Raw genomic sequence first — 19,613 nt, 5'->3', positions numbered from 1 at the left:
TTCAATGTTTTTAAGTTTACAACCGAAGAAGCTAATGCAGATAAAGTCTTAGTTGATCTAAAAAAGATACAAGAACGTGTAGCTCATTTAAATGGTAATTATAATACTCATTTTCAAAATAAATTCAGATTTAAATAATTTAATTTAAGTTAAGTTACAATGAATAAATGAATAAAAAATTACAGTACATTAGATTACCAGTAAATAATGTGAAACACATTTGAAATAGAAATGACATAAAAATTGAAATGTGTTTCTCCAATATGTTTATTTACTACAGATATGCTGGACATTTTAATATTTCGATACGTTGCATTTTTCATAAATGGGAAACGAAATATGATGTTTTAAGCAATGATATCACAAGATAAAAGGCCGATAATACTCGAGTGTATCGTCTGGCTTAGAAAAACAAACAAATAACGTGTATTCTGTGTTGTGTTTAGTAATCATTAAGACATAATTTGCATCTGTCCGCGATACATACAAAAATACCTTCTCTTCGGGAATTATTTACGTTTTACGAAAATAAATATTATTAACAGTTTTTTCTACGTTTTATTCAATATTATTATTATTTTTTTTATTTTGTTTTCGTGGTAAATGAGTTTATCACACACGCATCCACACAACCACGGACCATATCTACTAACGTAATTTTCAGATCCCAACTAAATTTTTGATACGGCAACTTCGCATTTGTGACACCCACGATTAAGTACCTCTCCTATCTCTCTTAGGATAAGTCCTTCTCTATTTTCGCTCAGCTCACCCGCCAGCTCTCGCTTGTCTGATTGTACGAGTCTATGAAAATGTATGCGCAGAGTCAGACTGGTGGACCGTCCATCACTTATAGCGACCGACCGCGATCGTCCAGTTTTGAAATTCGGACTTGTTGGAATTTTTGATCGTTGGTCGATGAATATGAAACATTTCGCATTCATTTATACTGCTCTAAGCAATGACATTGATCATCGACATTTCAAAATTTGTAATTAACCTATAATATTTGGGCTTGCTTATGCGATAATAATTTTGAAATTTAACAGAATGGGATATAACACAAATAATTCTCCTTGTTGGCGTCTTTTTAAAAAAATGTTAGTAAAATAATATTACAAAAATGTGGTTATGTTGCTACAGCCTCCTGACGTTTTGACGGTCGGTCGATGGAAAACGATCGAGTAATGTGAGTTTAAAAATAAAAAAGTTGGTTGATCGCCGTCGGACGGTTGGTCGTGGTCGGTCGATCAGTCTGATGCCTACCTAAATCTTTTCAACCTTACAGCCACTTCCACTGTATGAAATAGTACCTATAAATTATAAACCTTCTCTTCCATACATAAAAAGTTATGTTGCATATCTGGTTCTAATATGAAATTCATTGTAGACATTGGATTGTTTAGTGGACTTCTTAAAAATGGCTTTACTTTATAATCAGAATCTTCTTGTAAGAGCCCATTTCTATTATCTGCATTTAAACTTCTTGTCAAGAATACAGAATTATTTATTCCTATCTGGTAGGTACCTAGAAAAACATATCCAAGAAGTATCACGAAATTGTCAGAATTTAAGATCAATATTCCATATATTATATAGAAGATTTATTGAAAGTTTTGAAAATTTCCTACTACACTCTGGATATTTTGTTTACTTACTTTTGAATCTTGTTTATATATAATTGAATGTATTTTATAGTTATTAAAAGAATCTGACAATCTAGGTACTATGTGCATATTTTTCATGTTGGAATCCGATGCTACTATTATTTAATCAATAGCACCATTATCACTTGAAAAAGGTTAATTAAATCCATTTTTTAATTATCAAGATTATGAAAGATATTTTCTCAGAATATAGATCACTGCCGGTTTACTTAAACTTAACCTTTTAAAAAAGTCTTTATCATTACGAAAATCAAAATTTTCAATTCTGCATCAAATAATATATTCTCGCACTAAGTTTATAAACATTAAACATTATACTGATCATACTCTCCGAATTCATTAAATCTTTTAATATCAATGTCTCTAACCTACACTGAATAACAATATTTAGGTTATATTTTTGATTTCGCGATAACCTACAACATAATTACGAACTTCAATAAACACAATTTATTTTCCAGAAAACTTTTTATTCACTACTTTTTTGGCAAATAAATATTTTATTTTTTATATGTCAGATAATTTTAATTTATTTTATGTTAGTTTATCTGTTCAGATTTCTTTCCTAGGTGACGTTAGAATTTTAATTCTAAACTAACATAAAACTTTAAATTATTTTGTATTAAATCGTAACTTAAAAATATTAATAATGTTATTTAATAATTATGTTAATATGTTATTATTATACAGTCTAAATTTTTCTGACGAGGTGAAGTACCTTGGTATTACCCTTGACAAGAAGTTAACATGGAACTCACACTTAGATGGTAGAGCTAAAAGGGCATATATTGCTTATGAGCAGTGTCGACGAACGGTCGGACGCACCTGGGGCCTCACGCCCACGGTAATCGCCTGGGTCTACACCGCTGTCATTAGGCCAATGCTAACTTACGGAGCTATTGCTTGGGTACCAAAAGTGCTACAGGTAACAGCGATTAACAAACTAAACCATATTCAGCGGATGGCTTGCATAAATATAACAGGTGCCATGAAAACAACACCAACTGCTGCAATGGAGTTGATCATTGGCATCACGCCTCTAGATATATATGTCAAAGAGGTGGCGCTAGTGACGATGATGCGACTGCGCTCAGCTGCTGCAAACCTTGATTTAGGAATGGGACGATTGAGAACTCGTTTCTGGCGAGGAGAGCTGGATGCGTTACCACTCCTACAGGCAGGCTGCGACTCAATTGAACCAAAGTTTGTCTTTAACAAACCCTACAAAATTGAAACAAGACATGGATGAGACAAACGTGGCAAATACCTATTGCATATACACCGATGGCTCCAAAATGAAAGAAGGCTCAGGATGCGGGATATACTCCAGATCACTGAACCTAAGAATAAAGTGGGTATGGGCAAAAATGCCAGCATAGTTCAGACAGAACTGACTGATATCTCCATAGCCGCAAAAGAGATAACCCAAAAAGGTATAGCAGGGAAAACTATAATGATCTGCACAGATAGCAGACAAGCGCTACTAACCCTGAATAGACCACGTGTCACATCAGGTTAAGTAATGGAGTGTCACGAGTCACTAACTCAAGCTTCGGATGGTAATACCATCATCCTGAGGTGGGTTGAAGGACACGATAGGAATAAAGGCAACCGCATTGCTGACCAATTATCTAGGAAGGCGGCAGGCCTAAGACTCTTACGACCTGGGGATCTTTTTGGTTGGTCAACTACAACAATCGCGGAAATTGCCAAATGTCACTCCCATACGCAAACCGTAAAAAGATGGGAGGAAGGGACAGGATGTAAACTTGCCAGGGTAACACTAAGTAACCTTGAAGAGTCAACATCAAAGAAGTACTTGGGAATGACCAGGAAAAACCTATGTTTGGCAGTTGGTTTTTTAACTGGTCATTGTCAACTAAACAAACACCTCCACAGACTGGGGCTAGCAGACACACCTTTATGTAGGAAGTGTGAAAGAGAAGACGAAACTGTAGAGCATGTCCTATTTGAATGCCCAGAGTTATCGTTAATACGAGAGTACACGTTCGGCGAGTCCTGGCCCACACCTGCCCACATAAGAGAGATGTCTCCTGGAAACTTGTCAACCTTCCTAGAAACGGCAGGATGGACAATGAGCCAAGGGTGACAGCTCCCTGGGAAGATGCACAATGGGTCAATTGTGGCCTAAGTGCTGTGAAACTTAACTCGTTCTCCCTACTCTACAGATACAGATACAGATGTAATTAATATTTTTGTATTATTATCTTAGTAGTTCAGATTTCTTTGTTCATATGGCGTTAGGATTTTAAATGAAAACTAACATAAAGCTTTAAATTATTTTGTATTAAATTCTACCTTAAAAATATTATTAAAATGAATTAATAATTATATTGATATGTAATTAATACAGTATTATTAATTAAACGTATCGTTTCAAGAACAAAATATGATTGAAATGTCAAATGGTGGTAGTTCAGATTTCTTTCCTAGATGGCGTCGTTAGTTTACTGGACAAGCGGTGTGACTTGTCATCATAACCTTTTATGTAGATAGATATTCTTTTTTCATTGATTAAATATATTCCTTTTTAGAATGGCTTGGTAAGTTCATTGCCTCACATAGTATCTTGGATACTTGTATACATTCTTTCGTATATTTCTGACAAACTAATATCAACTAAAACTTTAAGTACTACCGCTACCCGAAAATCTGTTGCTACTGTAGGTAAGCATTTTTTAATTATATTGATGTTTTAGTAGACATATATTTAATTATAATTAGGAAATACCTGTGTTAAGTTGAATATATAATAAACTGAATGATGGTAATAAATCTAGTTCAAGGAAACGATTGACTAAAGATATTTAATATAAATGTGGTATGTACCCAAATCAACGAACAAATGGATGAAAAGTAGGTTCAGCTAGAAAAAGTTGAGCTTGATTTAATGATTTGCATTTACAATGTGTTTACTGTATTTAGATCATTGGTTTCGAGGTCTACAATTTACATCTTATTTTCAGGTTATAAGTACCGGATGGTCCAATAAGCCGATCTCTCGGCTATATATCAGAAACTATTCATGTTGTAACTTTAGGAGAAAAACTTTAGTAAAAGTGGTCAAGAGAAAACGCTGGAAATAACTTTAAAGTTTCTGGGTTAACGGTAAATCGCTAGGGAGCGTAACCTGTGAAATTTGAAAACCAGTTTTTTCTGAAATATGGCCAATTATACCAAGTGTTAAATAAGTAAACTAGAAAGAAGTCTAAATTTCGCACAAAGTTGTTTAAGTACTTTTTTTTAATTTTTCAAATAAAGGTTGGGGGAGAGTGGGAAAGTATTTGTGGATAAATACCTATAACTTTGGTTTGGATCAACCGATTTTAACGAAATTAGTGTCATTAGAAAGAGTGTGGATGATTTAATTTACATCTACTATAAAACAATTGCATTTAGTTTTAATTGTCATGGGTAAAGGGTACTTTCGAATAGAAAAATTTAAAATTTGTTTTTCTTCAAAATGTTTAATGGAAACACCTATCTATTGTAAATTATAATGGAACTGGATTAAATTCGTAACAAAATGGCGCAAATCGCTTGTTGATAGCTTTTGTCGAACTCGAGATATGAATAAAAACGCATAAACATCAGTAAGTATAGTATCGACTCACCCTTTTGTTATAACTTAAAATGAAATATGTGAAAGATCATACAAATATCTCGATCATTAAAACTTAATGTAAAATTAAACGTTTAAATTGTTTTCCATCGTTGTCCACACAAAGATGTAATATTTCGCCCGTAGACATAACAGCTGCTTCAATCTCAGCTATTGATATACTATTTATTGCGTTTATAATGCGCTGTTTCATGTCGTCTTGCGTGGTTGGTCCAGTTTGGTTCACTAAGTCCTTTAATCTTCCCCACAGGTAAAAGTTCAGACATGTTAAGTCTGAAGATCTAGCTGGCCATGAAAATATACTTCCCCTTCCAATCCATTTATTTGGATAACTTGCATACAAATAATCTCGAACTCGTCTGGAAAAGTGCGCAGGACACCCGTCATGTTGTAATATCATATCTCTTCTTGTTTGTAAGAAAATATCTTCCAATAAAACAGGCAACAGTTCTATCAAAGAAATATGGACCTACGATATTTCCATTAACTATACCACACCAAACATTAAGACTCCATCTACCTTGAACCTGCACCTCATGTATCTAGTGCGGATTTTTTTCAGCCCAATAATGGATATTATGCAGATTAACACCACCCGCACTATTAAACGTAGCCTCGTCTGTCCACAAAATCTTTGACATGATATGCGGTTGTTCTTCTAGCAGACCTAACATCCAATTGCAGTAATCCAGCCTTGCATCAAAATCTCTCTCATGTAAAGCTTGGTGGAAAACTACATGATAAGGATGCAGTCTAAAAAACAGAACAACAAATATTGGTGAAAAATAAACCACTATATTTATTAAAACTCAAAAACTCTTGAAAAATCTACAATTGTTTCACAAGATAAATCGTGCATAACGATTTTTAAGTAACGGATAAAAGGATAGAAGCGCCATGTTGCCGTTTTTATCAGAATATTAAAATAAGAGTTGAATCTAAAGTTTAAAGGGAATTCCAAGTTTCTGACCTGAAAATGAAAAACTAACCTGTGATGTTTTAAAATCCTAGAACAGTAGTTTTGGGTATGTTTAATTCTATAGAGATTTGTCTACTACTTATATGTGGATTCTGTTTCCATGTGACCAGTTTCTCTTAATCTTCTTGCCTTTCTTTTAAATACTTCTTTGTCATAATGTCTCCTATTCGAATTTTAATATAACACTTCTTTACAATGTTTTGACTGCTGTCAATAAATAAACAATATGAACTCCCCGTCAAATTCATTGTCGAAGCCTATTTAGTTTCAAAAAAACTATTTTTAATCATATGAAATAACAATGGTCAAAATAGGTATCAACATTAAGATTCTTCTGCTATAAAAAAATTTGAAAGTACCTACTGACTTATTTTTTAATTTAATTTATAATACAGGGTGAGTCAATAGTCAATACTATACTTACTTATGTTTATGCGTTTTTATTCATATCTCGAGTTAGACAAAAGCTATTAACATGCGGTTTGCGCCATTTTGTGACGAATTTAATCCAGTTCCATTATAATTGACAATAAATAGATGTTTCTATTAAAAATTAAAAAAAAAAACTACTTTTAATTTTTTCTATTCGAAAGTACCCTCTACCTATGACAATTAAAACTAAATGCAATTATTTTATAGTAGATGTAAATTAATTCATCTACGCTCCTTCTAATGACACTAATGTGGTTAAAATCGGTTGATCCAAACCAAAGTTATAGGTATTTATCCACAAATACCTTTCCACACTACCCCACCCTTTATTTGAAAAAACAAAAAAGTACTTGAACAACTTTGTGCAGAATTTGGGCCTCTTTCTAATTTACTTGTTTAACACTTAGTGGTTATTTTACACTTTAACACTAGTGGTTAGAGATTTCTCTTGGCCATTTTTACTAAGGAATTTTTTTTCCTAAAGTTATAACATGAATAGTTTCTGATATAGCCGAGAGATCTGCTTATTGGACCACCTGGTACATGTAACTGCTTTAGTTGGTATTAAAATCATGCCAAGTTGTAGCTTTTAAGATTGGTTTTTATCGATTAAATAAAAGTGTACTGACACATTTCTGTTGGATGTACTGAGTCGCTCAGAAGTGATGTATGTTACCAGTCCAAAGCATGGATAAAAGAGGACGAGACCAGAAACCCTCAAGACAACTAGTCAAACTATCAGAGAACGTTTGCATACATGTCATTTAAGGGAAAGAAAACACATCCACAATTGACGGCTAAGCAGCATGCCCGCAGTTATCGTTGGGTGATGGGATACAGTAAATGGGGCTTCCAAGGCTTTAGACATTTACTCTTTTCTGAAGAATCAAGATTCCATTTATATATGTCTGACGGTAGAATATTGGTCTAGAGAGAAAAGTAATAACGATGTAATGAACATTTGATGGGTTCAACCCTGCTCTTTGGAGGCGGATCAATTTGTGTCTGGGGGTATATATTATAATCGACGCACTGACTTTGTAATTTTAATTAATAATAGTTATATTAATGGTTAGATTATCATGGAATTACAAGAATGGAGTGGCCACCGTATTCCCTGGACATGAATTACATCGAACACGTTTGGGCGGAAATGTCCAGACGTTTAACCGACTCTTACAGCCACCTCAAACTTTAAAACAATTAGTTAAGGAATTAAAACAATTTGGGAAACAATAACTCACAATAAAATTTTATTGATAATTTAATATTTACTCATCCAAACAGAGTAACAGCATTAAGAAGAGCAAAGCCCTACAATAAATTAATTGTTTATAAACGTGACAATAAGACAATTTTTTTATTATGACTTTTCTTGAATTTTTCAATGATTTTATATTATTTATTTATTTTATTGAATAATATTTTTTTTTTGCTTTTTTTAACGTCAAACGTAGTTTATGAATAAAGTATTATTTTTTTTCGAGATACGTAACATATTTTTTAACACTTTAACTGCCATATGTACCATATATGGACACAGGCAAATTTAGTTCTCTGTCATGTGTACATATTAATGAATACAGGTTTCAGCGTTTCAGTCATGTTTCTTTGACTGGTACACATTTACTGTGTATTTAAATAGGAATATCATTGAGTCTGGCGTAGAACTATGACATTTAACAATATCCTGTTTTTTTTTTTAATGTTTAAAGGTATAAAGGATAATCAAATAAAAATTAAATATACGTCAACTTTTTTTATTTTTATGATAGTGCAGCCTATTATATAATTATAACATAGAATGTAGTATTTTTAACTGAAAAAGTAGATTTAAGTACTGAGAGTCAGTAGTCAGTCAGTTTTGTTGTACATCGCTGCATACACATGTTACTCGTTTTGTGTTTTTTACAGCATAAATTCGACCATGTACTTCAGAGTTTTTTTTGTAACAAATCGTGCATCTGCCTCTTTTATTCAAAACATTTTCAGTAAGATTACTACATTGAAAAAGTTGTATGCACACATTTTCTTTGAATTTTGTAACTGATATTTTGCTTTGGTTGATGTTATTGAAAATAATTAGAGCATTGATCAGCGAAGTATCAGTAATCATCTCAAATGCCACTTTTTGTACCACTTGACAGACTTTCGTAAGCAGTTTGAGTAAGCTGTCTTTTGATCTGACATGTCCACAAACGCTTGTACGTTATTGTAGTCGACAATGGCTGCAGGTTTTCTTTTAGGACCTTTCCTATGCGTTGCCTTTATTATATCGTCTCTATGTTTTGTAGACAGAAAAAGTACGTCTCTGTTGTCATGACATTTCATAACTACAATATCATGTTTGTTTTGTTTGGCAATGATTTCACCTTTCTTGAGTTTGGCTTCTACAACATCTGTGGAAAGATTTTTTTGGTTTTTTCTCAACGTTTCAATAAGATGAGTGGAGCTAGTTTTTAAAATTTCAGCTTAAGGTTAACTGATACCAGTTGTCCGTAATAAGAGTCCTACCCTGATCCAATAAAGGTTTAATCATTTTTATAACTACCCTTTCAGCAACCGGTTGTCAATTAATTTTTTCTTTACCGCAATATATTTTAATTGTATGAGTATAGCCTTCTAACAAACAAATTTTAAACAGCTTAATTTAAACTTATGACGTTTTCTTTTCACGCACTGTCGAAAAGATATGTTGTGAATTTATTAAAAGGTTCAATATTTATAACACTTACGGATTTAATTTATTTCTTTATTTATATTAACTTATCTGACAATAATTTATTATATCCGTACGTAACAAATTCGCGAGCGCGGGTCTTGAGAATTAACTGTCCCTTCCAAATAAAGTTCCGTTATTATATACCAGTGCCGTTATCTCGAAAAATCTAAAACCTTCGATGGCGAAACGGTAAAGGCAAACTGGATTTCCCTCGCATCGGTTCTAGAAGGTCGCTCAGGTAAATCGAAGCCTCTCGTAAACTCTACAACATATTAGAATAAAAACATGTTTACAGGTTAAAACTATGACTCATATTTTTACGTAACATTGCCCCCCTCTCAAAAGATGGTTCCTCCTGGAACCTTGTCGGGGCTAGAACTGGAACGGTATGCTGGTATCGGCAACTGGACCCTCTTTTACAACTTCCAGTTGTATAAAAATGACAAGGGACGGTTTTCTCTCCGCACCAGTAACTATGCGGATTGCAACAGACTAACACCTGGACTTCGGTGTCTTTAAAGATCTCCTCCACCATATTTCGGATAACCCTCCAATCTAATTGGCGGCACTCCAACTTTGGCATGGCTAACTTTTGCACGTCGGACTCTAGTACGTGCCCTCTCAATTGAAGTAAGGCTTCCCATACATCTCGGTAGGTAGGTTGGTCACGGGCAGTGTCTTTTGTTACCAGGTAGAAAAGGTAACGTGATGCATCTTGGAGTTTCAAGGTTTTACCGGGAGCTGGCACTTGGCATTGAAGTTCTGCAACTCGACCAAACTTCCTTCGAAAGACGGATGCCAACCCTGGTGCGTCTTTGATACTGGCCGGGATGGTAAGGGCCAGCGAGTAGTCATCGGGGAGCGCGAGTAGATCTTGCTTTTCTTCAGTGGTAACACCATGTCTTGCTTTACCGGTACCTCCATAGGCACCCATGAATTCCTCAAACGTGAGGTCAGACACGTCTTGGACTTGGTTTACTTCCACTTCTTCCTCTACGTCGTGGTCACCTTCGAAAGACGCCAGCCGGTTATGGTGTACTATCATCGGCTTTCCCTTCGGAATCTTGCTTATTCGGTAGATGACATCGTTGATCTTCTCCATAATTAGGTATGGGCCTTCCCAAAACTGCTGCAATTTGGGAGAACAACCTTTTCGCTTCTTGGGGTTATAGAGCCAGACCTTGTCGTTCTTCTTAAAGCAACCCTTTTCGGCTTGTGTATCGTACCGTTTCTTCATTCGGTCGCTAGCGATCTGAAGGTGGGAACGGACCAACTCATGTACATCGTCCATTCTTCTTCGTAATTCGATCACATAATCTTCATCTGCTACATCTTCTCCAGGTCGACATCCAAACTCGAGATCACAAGGTAGTCGCATTTCGCGTCCGAATAGGACTTTGGCTGGAGTCTGGCCTGTTGATTCGTTAACAGCAGATCTGTAGGCCATTGTGAAGAACGGAAGGTATTGGTCCCAGTCTCGCTGATGATCGGACACCATCTTTGTCAAATACTTGCCAACTGTCCTATTCATTCGTTCTACCATACCATCCGATTGCAGATGATACGCGGTAGTTCTTGTTTTCTTCATGCCTAGTCTATCACATATTCCTTGGAATAGATCGCTTTCGAAGTTCCTGCCTTGGTCACTATGTATCTCCAAAGGCACTCCAAATCGGCTGATATATTCTTGGATCAACTTATCTGCAACGGTGGCGGCCTTCTGGTCGGGAAGTGCGTAAATCTCGACCCACTTAGTAAAGTAATCCATTACTACCAGCATGTACTTGCCTCCATTTTCACTTTCTGGAAATGGCCCAGCGATGTCCAAAGCTATTCTTTCAAACGGGCTTCCAACATTATATTGTCTCATAGGAGCTCTCCTTTTTCGGTGAGGCCCGTTACTCGTAGCACAAATAGTACATTTCTTACACCAGTCTTTTACGTCGTCGGAACTGTTCATCCAATAAAACCGTTCCCGAATTCGCTGAAGGGTTTTCCTTACACCAAAATGCCCTCCCGATGGACTGTCGTGTAACTGACGAAGTACTTCGGCTATTCTGCTCTTTGGGATCACCAACTGTCTTCTCTTCTCTGAACCGTCATCATTTTCCAGGACTCGTTTAAGCAAGCCATCTTCGATGATAAATGAGTCCCACTGGGCCCAATACGTCTTAACTACTGAGCATAGGTTTGATATTTCCTGCCAAGGTGGTCGACGGTTTTCCTCTTTCCATTTTCGGATTTTTTGTATAACTGGATCTCTCTCTTGTTCTTCCCTGATCTTAGTAGGCGTCCAGTCGTTGTTGACAATCGTCGTTCTTAGCACTGCTGCTTCCTTGGATTCCGTTTTGTTGCAGTGGGAACACTCTGCTGAGCATGGCCTTCTGGAAAGAGAATCAGCGTTTCTGTGGCTAACTCCGGCCCGGTGCTCAATCTTAAAATCGTATTCTTGGAGTCGTTCGATCCACCTGGCTATCTGACCCTCTGGATTCTTAAACTGCATCAACCACTTAAGGGCGGCATGGTCGGTTCGGATTAGAAACTTTCTGCCATAGATGTATTGATAGAAGTGCTCTACTGATTTAACTACTGCTAGAAGTTCTCTTCTCGTGACGCAATAATTCCGCTCAGGTTTTGAAAGAACTTTACTAAAATATCCGAGGACTCGTTCCTGTCCTCCTTGAATCTGAGACAGCACTCCTCCAATTCCCACATTACTTGCATCCGTATCTAAGATGAACTCTCCTTCTGGCAGTGGATACCCCAAAATTGGTGCTGTTATTAAATGCTTTTTCAACATTTCAAAGGCATTTTGGCAGTCTATATCCCAGCGGTATTCTCTTGCTTCCTCTGTAAGTCGCGTTAATGGCTTAGCGATATCTGCAAACTTCTTAATAAACCTCCGGTAGTAAGTACATAGTCCAAGAAAACTTCTCACTTGATGTTTGTCAGTTGGTTTTGGCCATTCCTTAATGGAATCGATTTTTCCCTTATCCACGGCCACTCCTTCTTTACTGACTATATGACCCAGATAATTGACTTTACCTTGAAATAGCTGGCACTTCTTGGGGTTTAGCATCAATTGGGCAGCTTTAAGTCGATTAAAAACGTTTTCTAAATTCCTCAAATGATCTTCGAATGTCTCCCCCAAGACGATTATGTCATCTAAATAAACCAGGCATGTTTTCCAAGATAACCCTCTCAACACATTTTCCATAAGCCTCTCAAATGTCGCAGGAGCATTACAAAGTCCAAATGGCATAACGTTGAATTGCCACAATCCAGATCCTGTGGTGAAGGCTGTCTTTTCTTTATCGACTGGGTCCATTTCTACCTGCCAGTATCCAGACTTCAAATCTAAAGTAGAAAATAATTTACTTCCAGCCAATGTGTCCAATGTGTCATCGATCCGAGGCAGAGGATAACTATCTTTCTTGGTAACGTTGTTCAGCAAACGGTAATCCACACAGAACCTCGTCGTTCCGTCTTTCTTCTTAACCAGGACCACCGGAGAGACCCATGGGCTCGTAGAAGGTTCTATCACCCCGTCTTTCTTCATTTCCTGAACAATCGTTTCAGCTTCCTCTCTTTTCGCCTGTGGTAATCGTCGAGCTGTTTGACGAATTGGCTTAGCATAACCAGTATCAATTTTATGCTTAACAACGGTAGTTCTTCCCGTCTTTCCTCCTTTCGGTACGAAAATATCACGATACTGCCGAAGAAATTCCCTTAATTTCCTTTTCTCCATCTGATTTAGAGACTGTCCTGCAACTGCAACCATTTGGTCGAATTTGTCGTTGGAATTATCAGATGTTGTCGCCTGACGGATTATGGATGTCACAGGTACACAAGTTCCTACCTTTGTCTCTTTCTTGATGGTCACTGGGTAGTCGTTGACATTGATAAGTCTCACAGGAATTTCTTTAGCCGAAGTCAACAATTCCTTTCCAATTATGATTCCACGGCCAACCTCATCGTCGTGGTTCCAAGGCTCCATCATAACAGGTGTCCCTTCGTCTACAATTCCCTGTAGTCGCGCTACTATGATCGTTTCGCTTCTCGCAGGCACGACTGTATCTTCTGTAATGGCTGATTGCACGGTGTTGTCATTATGTGGATGAAGAAATACCTCCTCGTTGCCAACTTTGATTACCTTATTCTTAAAATCCAATTGGAATCCATGCATATTCATTACGTCCATTCCTAATATAACATCCTCTTCGATGTCAGCAACTATAACAGTATGGACGAACTTTTCTGCTCCAACTCCCAATTGTACCTGGATTTCTCCATGAATGTTGGCATTTTCACCTGTAGCGGTCCGAAGTCGCAACCTCGTTGGTAATAGTTTCTTACGGCTGTTTATAACTGTTGGGCGTATAATGGTTCTGGTCGCTCCGGTATCCACCAACAACGTATGTTGTTTACCATTTATTTCTCCATCTACATATACACTATCTTCACGACATTTCAAAGAAGCTATTAGTATAAGAGGGTCTTTGGAAAAGTTCCGGGTCGAAGCTGCTCCCCTAAAGCCAACTCGTTCTGGTTTTCCTGATGGTGAGTTTCTTGATTTTATGGTCTTCGTTTTCTTGCATGTAATAATTTTCATCATATTAACGAGCTGGTCAAGTTTATCTTCATCTCCTTCCTCTTTTACAGTCCTAACTTTACTGTATCCTCCAGAGGCCTGCGTAGCTGACTCGTATTCGAGGGCGGCGGATAAGACATCAACCAGCGTCTTGTGACGAGCTAATCGTAGTGTTCTCTGCATTTCATGATCACGAAGACCATCAATAAACGTTTGAACGGCCAATTTTTCCATCATGTCTTCGGGAGCTGTTGGATAAGCATATCGTACTAATCTGGCAATATCTACCTCACATTCTTGAAGAGCCTCATCTTTCTTCTGTCTACGATTTTTAAGCTGTGACTGATATACATGCTCCAAATGTTCGTGGCTATATCGCATATTTAACCTCTTCTTCAGTTGTTCGAAATCATCGGTCTCCTCTACGGCTATGGTCTGAAGCACATCTAAGGCATCTCCTCGAAGAGCGATAGTCAGGTTTACAGCCTTTTCTTTTTCAGACCATCCATTCGCTCTTGCGGCTGATTCGAACTGTTTCATGTAGTTGTTCCATGATGATTTTCCGTCGAAAGTTGGGACTTTAACATGAATAGAACCTCCACTTCCTTCAAATTTCGGCCGTGTCTCCAACTTAAATTTCGTCTGGTCTTCTTTTATCTCCACTGTAATTGGATTGTTTCCTCTCTCTGCTGTCCCTGTTTCCTCCATCTTCCTTTCCATCTCTTTCCATATCTTTTCTTCGAAGGCCAACATATCGGCAGCAACTTGGTTTTTTAACGAAGACACTCTATCGTCAAGAGCAGATATCTCTGAAGTGACTTTAGAGATGTTAGCAGAAACTTTGCTTTCCAGAGAAGAAATCTCGTTAGAAACTTTGCTTTCTAAAGAAGCGATGTCGCCGGATACTTTGTTCTCCAATGATGCGATGTCGCCGGAAACTTTGGCTACATCAGAAGAAACTTTCGAAATATCGTCAGAAACTTTGTTCTCCAATTTCGAAATCGACGAGATGACAGCATCTTCAAATATATAAGTCTCTGGATCTAGTCCTTCTTCTAGCAAAGCGTTCTTTAGTCGTTGGACTAACTCAGCCTTTTTTCCGGTAGAAGCTAATTCTCTGTCTTCGAGATGTCTTCTTAAATTAGTCACTGTCAGCTCATAAATCGTCGTCATTTTCACAATTTACAAATATTCACTTGTATTATTATTATAAGTCTAATTTATGTTCGATCTCACTCTGACACCATTTGTTGTGAATTTATTAAAAGGTTCAATATTTATAACACTTACGGATTTAATTTATTTCTTTATTTATATTAACTTATCTGACAATAATTTATTATATCCGTACGTAACAAATTCGCGAGCGCGGGTCTTGAGAATTAACTGTCCCTTCCAAATAAAGTTCCGTTATTATATACCAGTGCCGTTATCTCGAAAAATCTAAAACCTTCGATGGCGAAACGGTAAAGGCAAACTGGATTTCCCTCGCATCGGTTCTGGAAGGTCGCTCAGGTAAATCGAAGCCTCTCGTAAACTCTACAACATATTAGAATAAAAACATGTTTACAGGTTAAAACTATGACTCATATTTTTACGTAACAGATAACTTGCCCTTAATGGAATCATAGATTCATCAATGCAAACAGTTGAACCTGGAATCATACATCAATGAAAATTAGTGTTCATTTCATTAACCAAGAATTGAATTTTATAAAGTCTGTCATTTTCAGAACTCGTCATTGTTTGTTAGATGAAACATGCGCAAGAGCAATTCGAACCGATTTCGGGGTATGTATTTAGCAATATCACTTTTATATATTGTAATTTTGCGCCAGTAATCAGTTAATGACGGGTTTGAGTCTAGTCCCATCCAAAGAAGGATTGCTATGAATGTACGCATTTCAGTGTAGTTAGTCTCTTTCAAATAATTAAAACATGACTGTTGCGTAATTGTTTCATTTACTATTCCAGTAAGAATTTGTTGCTCTACATACCTATTAGTTTCGAGGACAACCATATTTATAATATCTTACAAATAATTAAAACATGACTCTTTCGTAATTGTTTTATTTACTATTCTAGTAAGAATGTGTTGCTCTGCATACCTATTTGTTTCGAGGACAATCATATTTGTAACATCTTTAGAGCAGTTGTGTGCTGGCATCGATAGTGTCTACATCGATTAAGTGCTCATGAATTTTCAATTTCAAAACAGTTAAAGTTAAGTTTTTCAGATAGTAAGAAATAATAAATAAAGGTAGGATTGTTCTTTATATTTTAAAATGGATGATTCTTCGGGTGGCGAAAAGGCACCCCCTGATAAAGATGAAAATATGGAAGCTACAAATACCCGTTTTGATTTAAACAATAGGTATAGGTCTTCTGATAAAGACCCGTATTTTGTTTTTGTAGAGTCCATTGACCCAAATATTAAATGTTTATCACCAGTCCGAGTAGGTCATTATTTATCCATTAATAACTTTTTTAAGAAAGATGTTGTCGATATTAAACTCGTCGGTAAAAATAAAGTGAAAGTAATTTTTAATTCTTACACTTGTGCAAATAGTTTAATCAATCACGACATAATTATTTCCAATTAATATATTGCCTATATTCCAAATTTCTTTAATCACAAAAAAGGAATAATTAGACAGGTTGATACTTTTTTGGACGAAAATTATATAATGAATAATATTATTTCCGACCAAAAAATAACCGAGGAAAGACGTATGAAAAGAAAGCTTATCGATTCAGATAATAAAACTATTGTTGTTCCTAGGCAAATGGTAATTTTAACATTTGAAGGAAATATTATTCCTCAATATATTACGTTAGATTTGGTAAGGTTTCAAGTTGAATAATACATATACCCTGTAGTACAGTGTTTAAATTGTTTTAAATTTGATCATACTCTTAGACAGTGTAAGTACACTTTCAGCTTATGCAAAAATTGTGGCAAAGAACACGAAGACAACTCCCGCTGTAGTAACTCACAATATTGTCTTCATTGTAAAACAAACGAAACAATGCCCAGCTTATCAAGATCAATATAATATTAAAAAAATAATGGTGATTGAGAATACTAACTCCCGACTGCGGCAAATGACCGTACAGTAAACAATTCATTCGTTCCTAAACCTAAACAAAGTCCTAATCCTCTTAAACGAAAATCCAAATCCCCCACTCAATGTAAAGCTGTCTTACAATTTCCTTCAACTTCTAAAACAAAATCAGTGTCACATCCTATAATTCCTAACCCATACCGGAATAAGTTTATGGCATATAAAGAAAAAATATAATTACAAATTCTACAAGAAATTCCATTTGCTTTAGAAAGAATAATTAAACAACTTGACGCCAAGCTAGTCTTGGTTGAATTCCAAAAATTCTATACTTTCTTTTTTATCAGACAACGATAGTGATGGGGAATCATAGAACACTTAATATTCTTCAGTGGAACTGTCAATCTATTATAAAACAAAAGACTAATTTGTTTAATTTTCTAGAAAGTCATACAATTGATGTCATTCTTCTAAACGAAACTTGGTTGTCACAAAATAAAAATTTGTATATTAAAGGTTTTAATAATGTTAGAGTCGATCGATGTGATAGCTATGGAGGCGTTGCTGTTTTAGTTGCAAACAACATTTCCTGTTCAGATATAAAATTTAAAACAAATTAAAATCCAAATATAGAGGTTTGCGGTGTTTTTCTAGAACAAGTAAAATTATCAATATTATGTGTTTAAAAACCTCCTAAAATATATGTCTCATCCAAAGATTGGGAAAATTTATTTGGAAAAATTAAAGACAGATTTTTAATTGGTGGCGACTTTAATAGTCATCACTGTAGGTAAGTTTCCATACAGGATAGTGCACAAGGTAATATTCTAGCTGACGCTTTAGACAATACTAATCTAATTTTACTCAATGACGGAAGACCAACCAAAATATCCAGACCAAATGAACGTCCTTCAATGATAGACTTAACATTACTATCTCATTAAATAGGCTTTACTACCTGGAATCCTCTAAATAACTCACTAGGTACAATCCACATCCATATCCAAATCACCATAGATTTGAAATATTCTCCAAGAGCAATCCATACCTCCGCAAAATGGAAAGAGTCTTCAGCGGACTGGTCTATATTTAAAAATTACTTGGAAAAATGCCTTCCAGACACTCATTCTATAGATGTTACATCTTTGGAAATGTTTAATAACTTAATAAAAACAACTAGCGAAGCTGCAGATGATGACTCAAAAATTATTTCAACCAAAATCTGGTCTTCCCGTATGGTGGGACGACGAATGTAAAAATTTAATATCTTGTCGAAAGAAGGCTTTTCGAGAGTATAATATTGTCTAAAACCTTGAAAATTATCTAAAATTTAAACACATCCAAGCCAAATGCAAAGTTGTTCTCAAGAAAAACACCTTGGATCAACTTTGTAAATATTATAAATAAAAATATACATATAAATTTGGTACAATTAAGTTTTAATTCATAAACATAACATAAATCCTTTAAAATTCTGTGGCAAAAGGACTAGTTTCCATGCCAAAGACACTATCATCATCATCATCATCACATCTTCAGAGACAAACAGTTCAAAGAATAACATTTCATTCATACCTTACATTTCGTTTTTCAAATGTTCAGGAATGCCAAAGTTCAAAGGACAATCAAAAATTGGAAAATTTCCGGAAACAGGTCCCCAGTTTGAATCTTGTAAACAAACTTTTTTTCTCAAAATTTTTTTTTCGCTACAGGTTTATTGTCCGAATCGGAATAATCAGAAAAATGTTCATTTTTCTAAACTCCTCTAACTCACCATCAGCCTTTTTTCTGCTTCTAATTCCAACTCCAAATAACGGAATTGTTTGTTATTGCGCTATATTAACTCTTTTCAATCGTGAAGTCGACAATACGCTCCCATCGGAAGTAAATAACAGACTGAAACATCTTACACATGTCACTCCCTTACTGGAAAGACTATTTGACTTTCAGTGTCCATCTGTGGTACACATGGCCTGCAACTAGATATTAGTAACAATTTCACAATCGCAGGCCGCGTGCACCATATGAGGACACAGCAATTTTTCCAAAAATAACCAAAGAACAAATCTGATTTTATGATTTTTGATAAAAACAAACAAAAATACAGTAATTAAGAAGAAAAACATATTTTGGCCCAGAAGACCCTGTACAAAATTTACTCTGAATTTACCTGGCAGTTAAAGTGTTAATATCCACTTCATTTATTGAGTAGTAGGATTTGGTTACCAATATTAAAAGAACAAATATATTATTATTTTTAGGAATAATCGTCCCAGCGATTTCGTTGACAGCACTAGCATTTTGTGGTCCAGAAGACAACATAAAAGCAATCGTCTTTCTAGTTGTTGGATTAAGTGTTGAAACTGGCGTGGCTTACTCTGGCATATATGTGAACAGCGTAGATCTGTCTCCAAACCACGCAGGAATACTCGGAGGCATATGCAACCAATTTTCAAAGCTGTGTTCTGCGCTAGGACCGGTAGTAGTTCACTTTGTTCTAATCAGTGATGTAAG

At 35.8% G+C, this 19,613-nt stretch overlaps 1 protein-coding gene across 3 annotated transcripts in view; it reads left to right on the top strand.

Moving 5' to 3' along the window:
• Nucleotides 1-19,613, top strand: part of LOC140445681 (putative inorganic phosphate cotransporter) — a 70,313-nt gene that overhangs the window by 45,685 nt on the left and 5,015 nt on the right. For all 3 annotated transcript variants that reach the window (XR_011951427.1, XR_011951428.1, XM_072537927.1), the window contains exons 7-8: nt 4,223-4,355; nt 19,361-19,608. Coding sequence is in view for 1 of the 3 variants with exons in the window: in XM_072537927.1 (XP_072394028.1) it covers nt 4,223-4,355; nt 19,361-19,608 (381 nt within the window). In the remaining 2 variants the exon portion in view is untranslated. The remainder of the gene's footprint in view (nt 1-4,222; nt 4,356-19,360; nt 19,609-19,613) is intronic.

The sequence above is a fragment of the Diabrotica undecimpunctata genome, chromosome 7 (genome assembly GCF_040954645.1).
Source record: "Diabrotica undecimpunctata isolate CICGRU chromosome 7, icDiaUnde3, whole genome shotgun sequence".
NCBI classification, from domain to species: domain Eukaryota; kingdom Metazoa; phylum Arthropoda; class Insecta; order Coleoptera; family Chrysomelidae; genus Diabrotica; species Diabrotica undecimpunctata.
The sequence above is the reverse complement of the archived record's forward strand: the minus strand, read 5'-3'. Positions and strand labels throughout refer to the sequence as shown.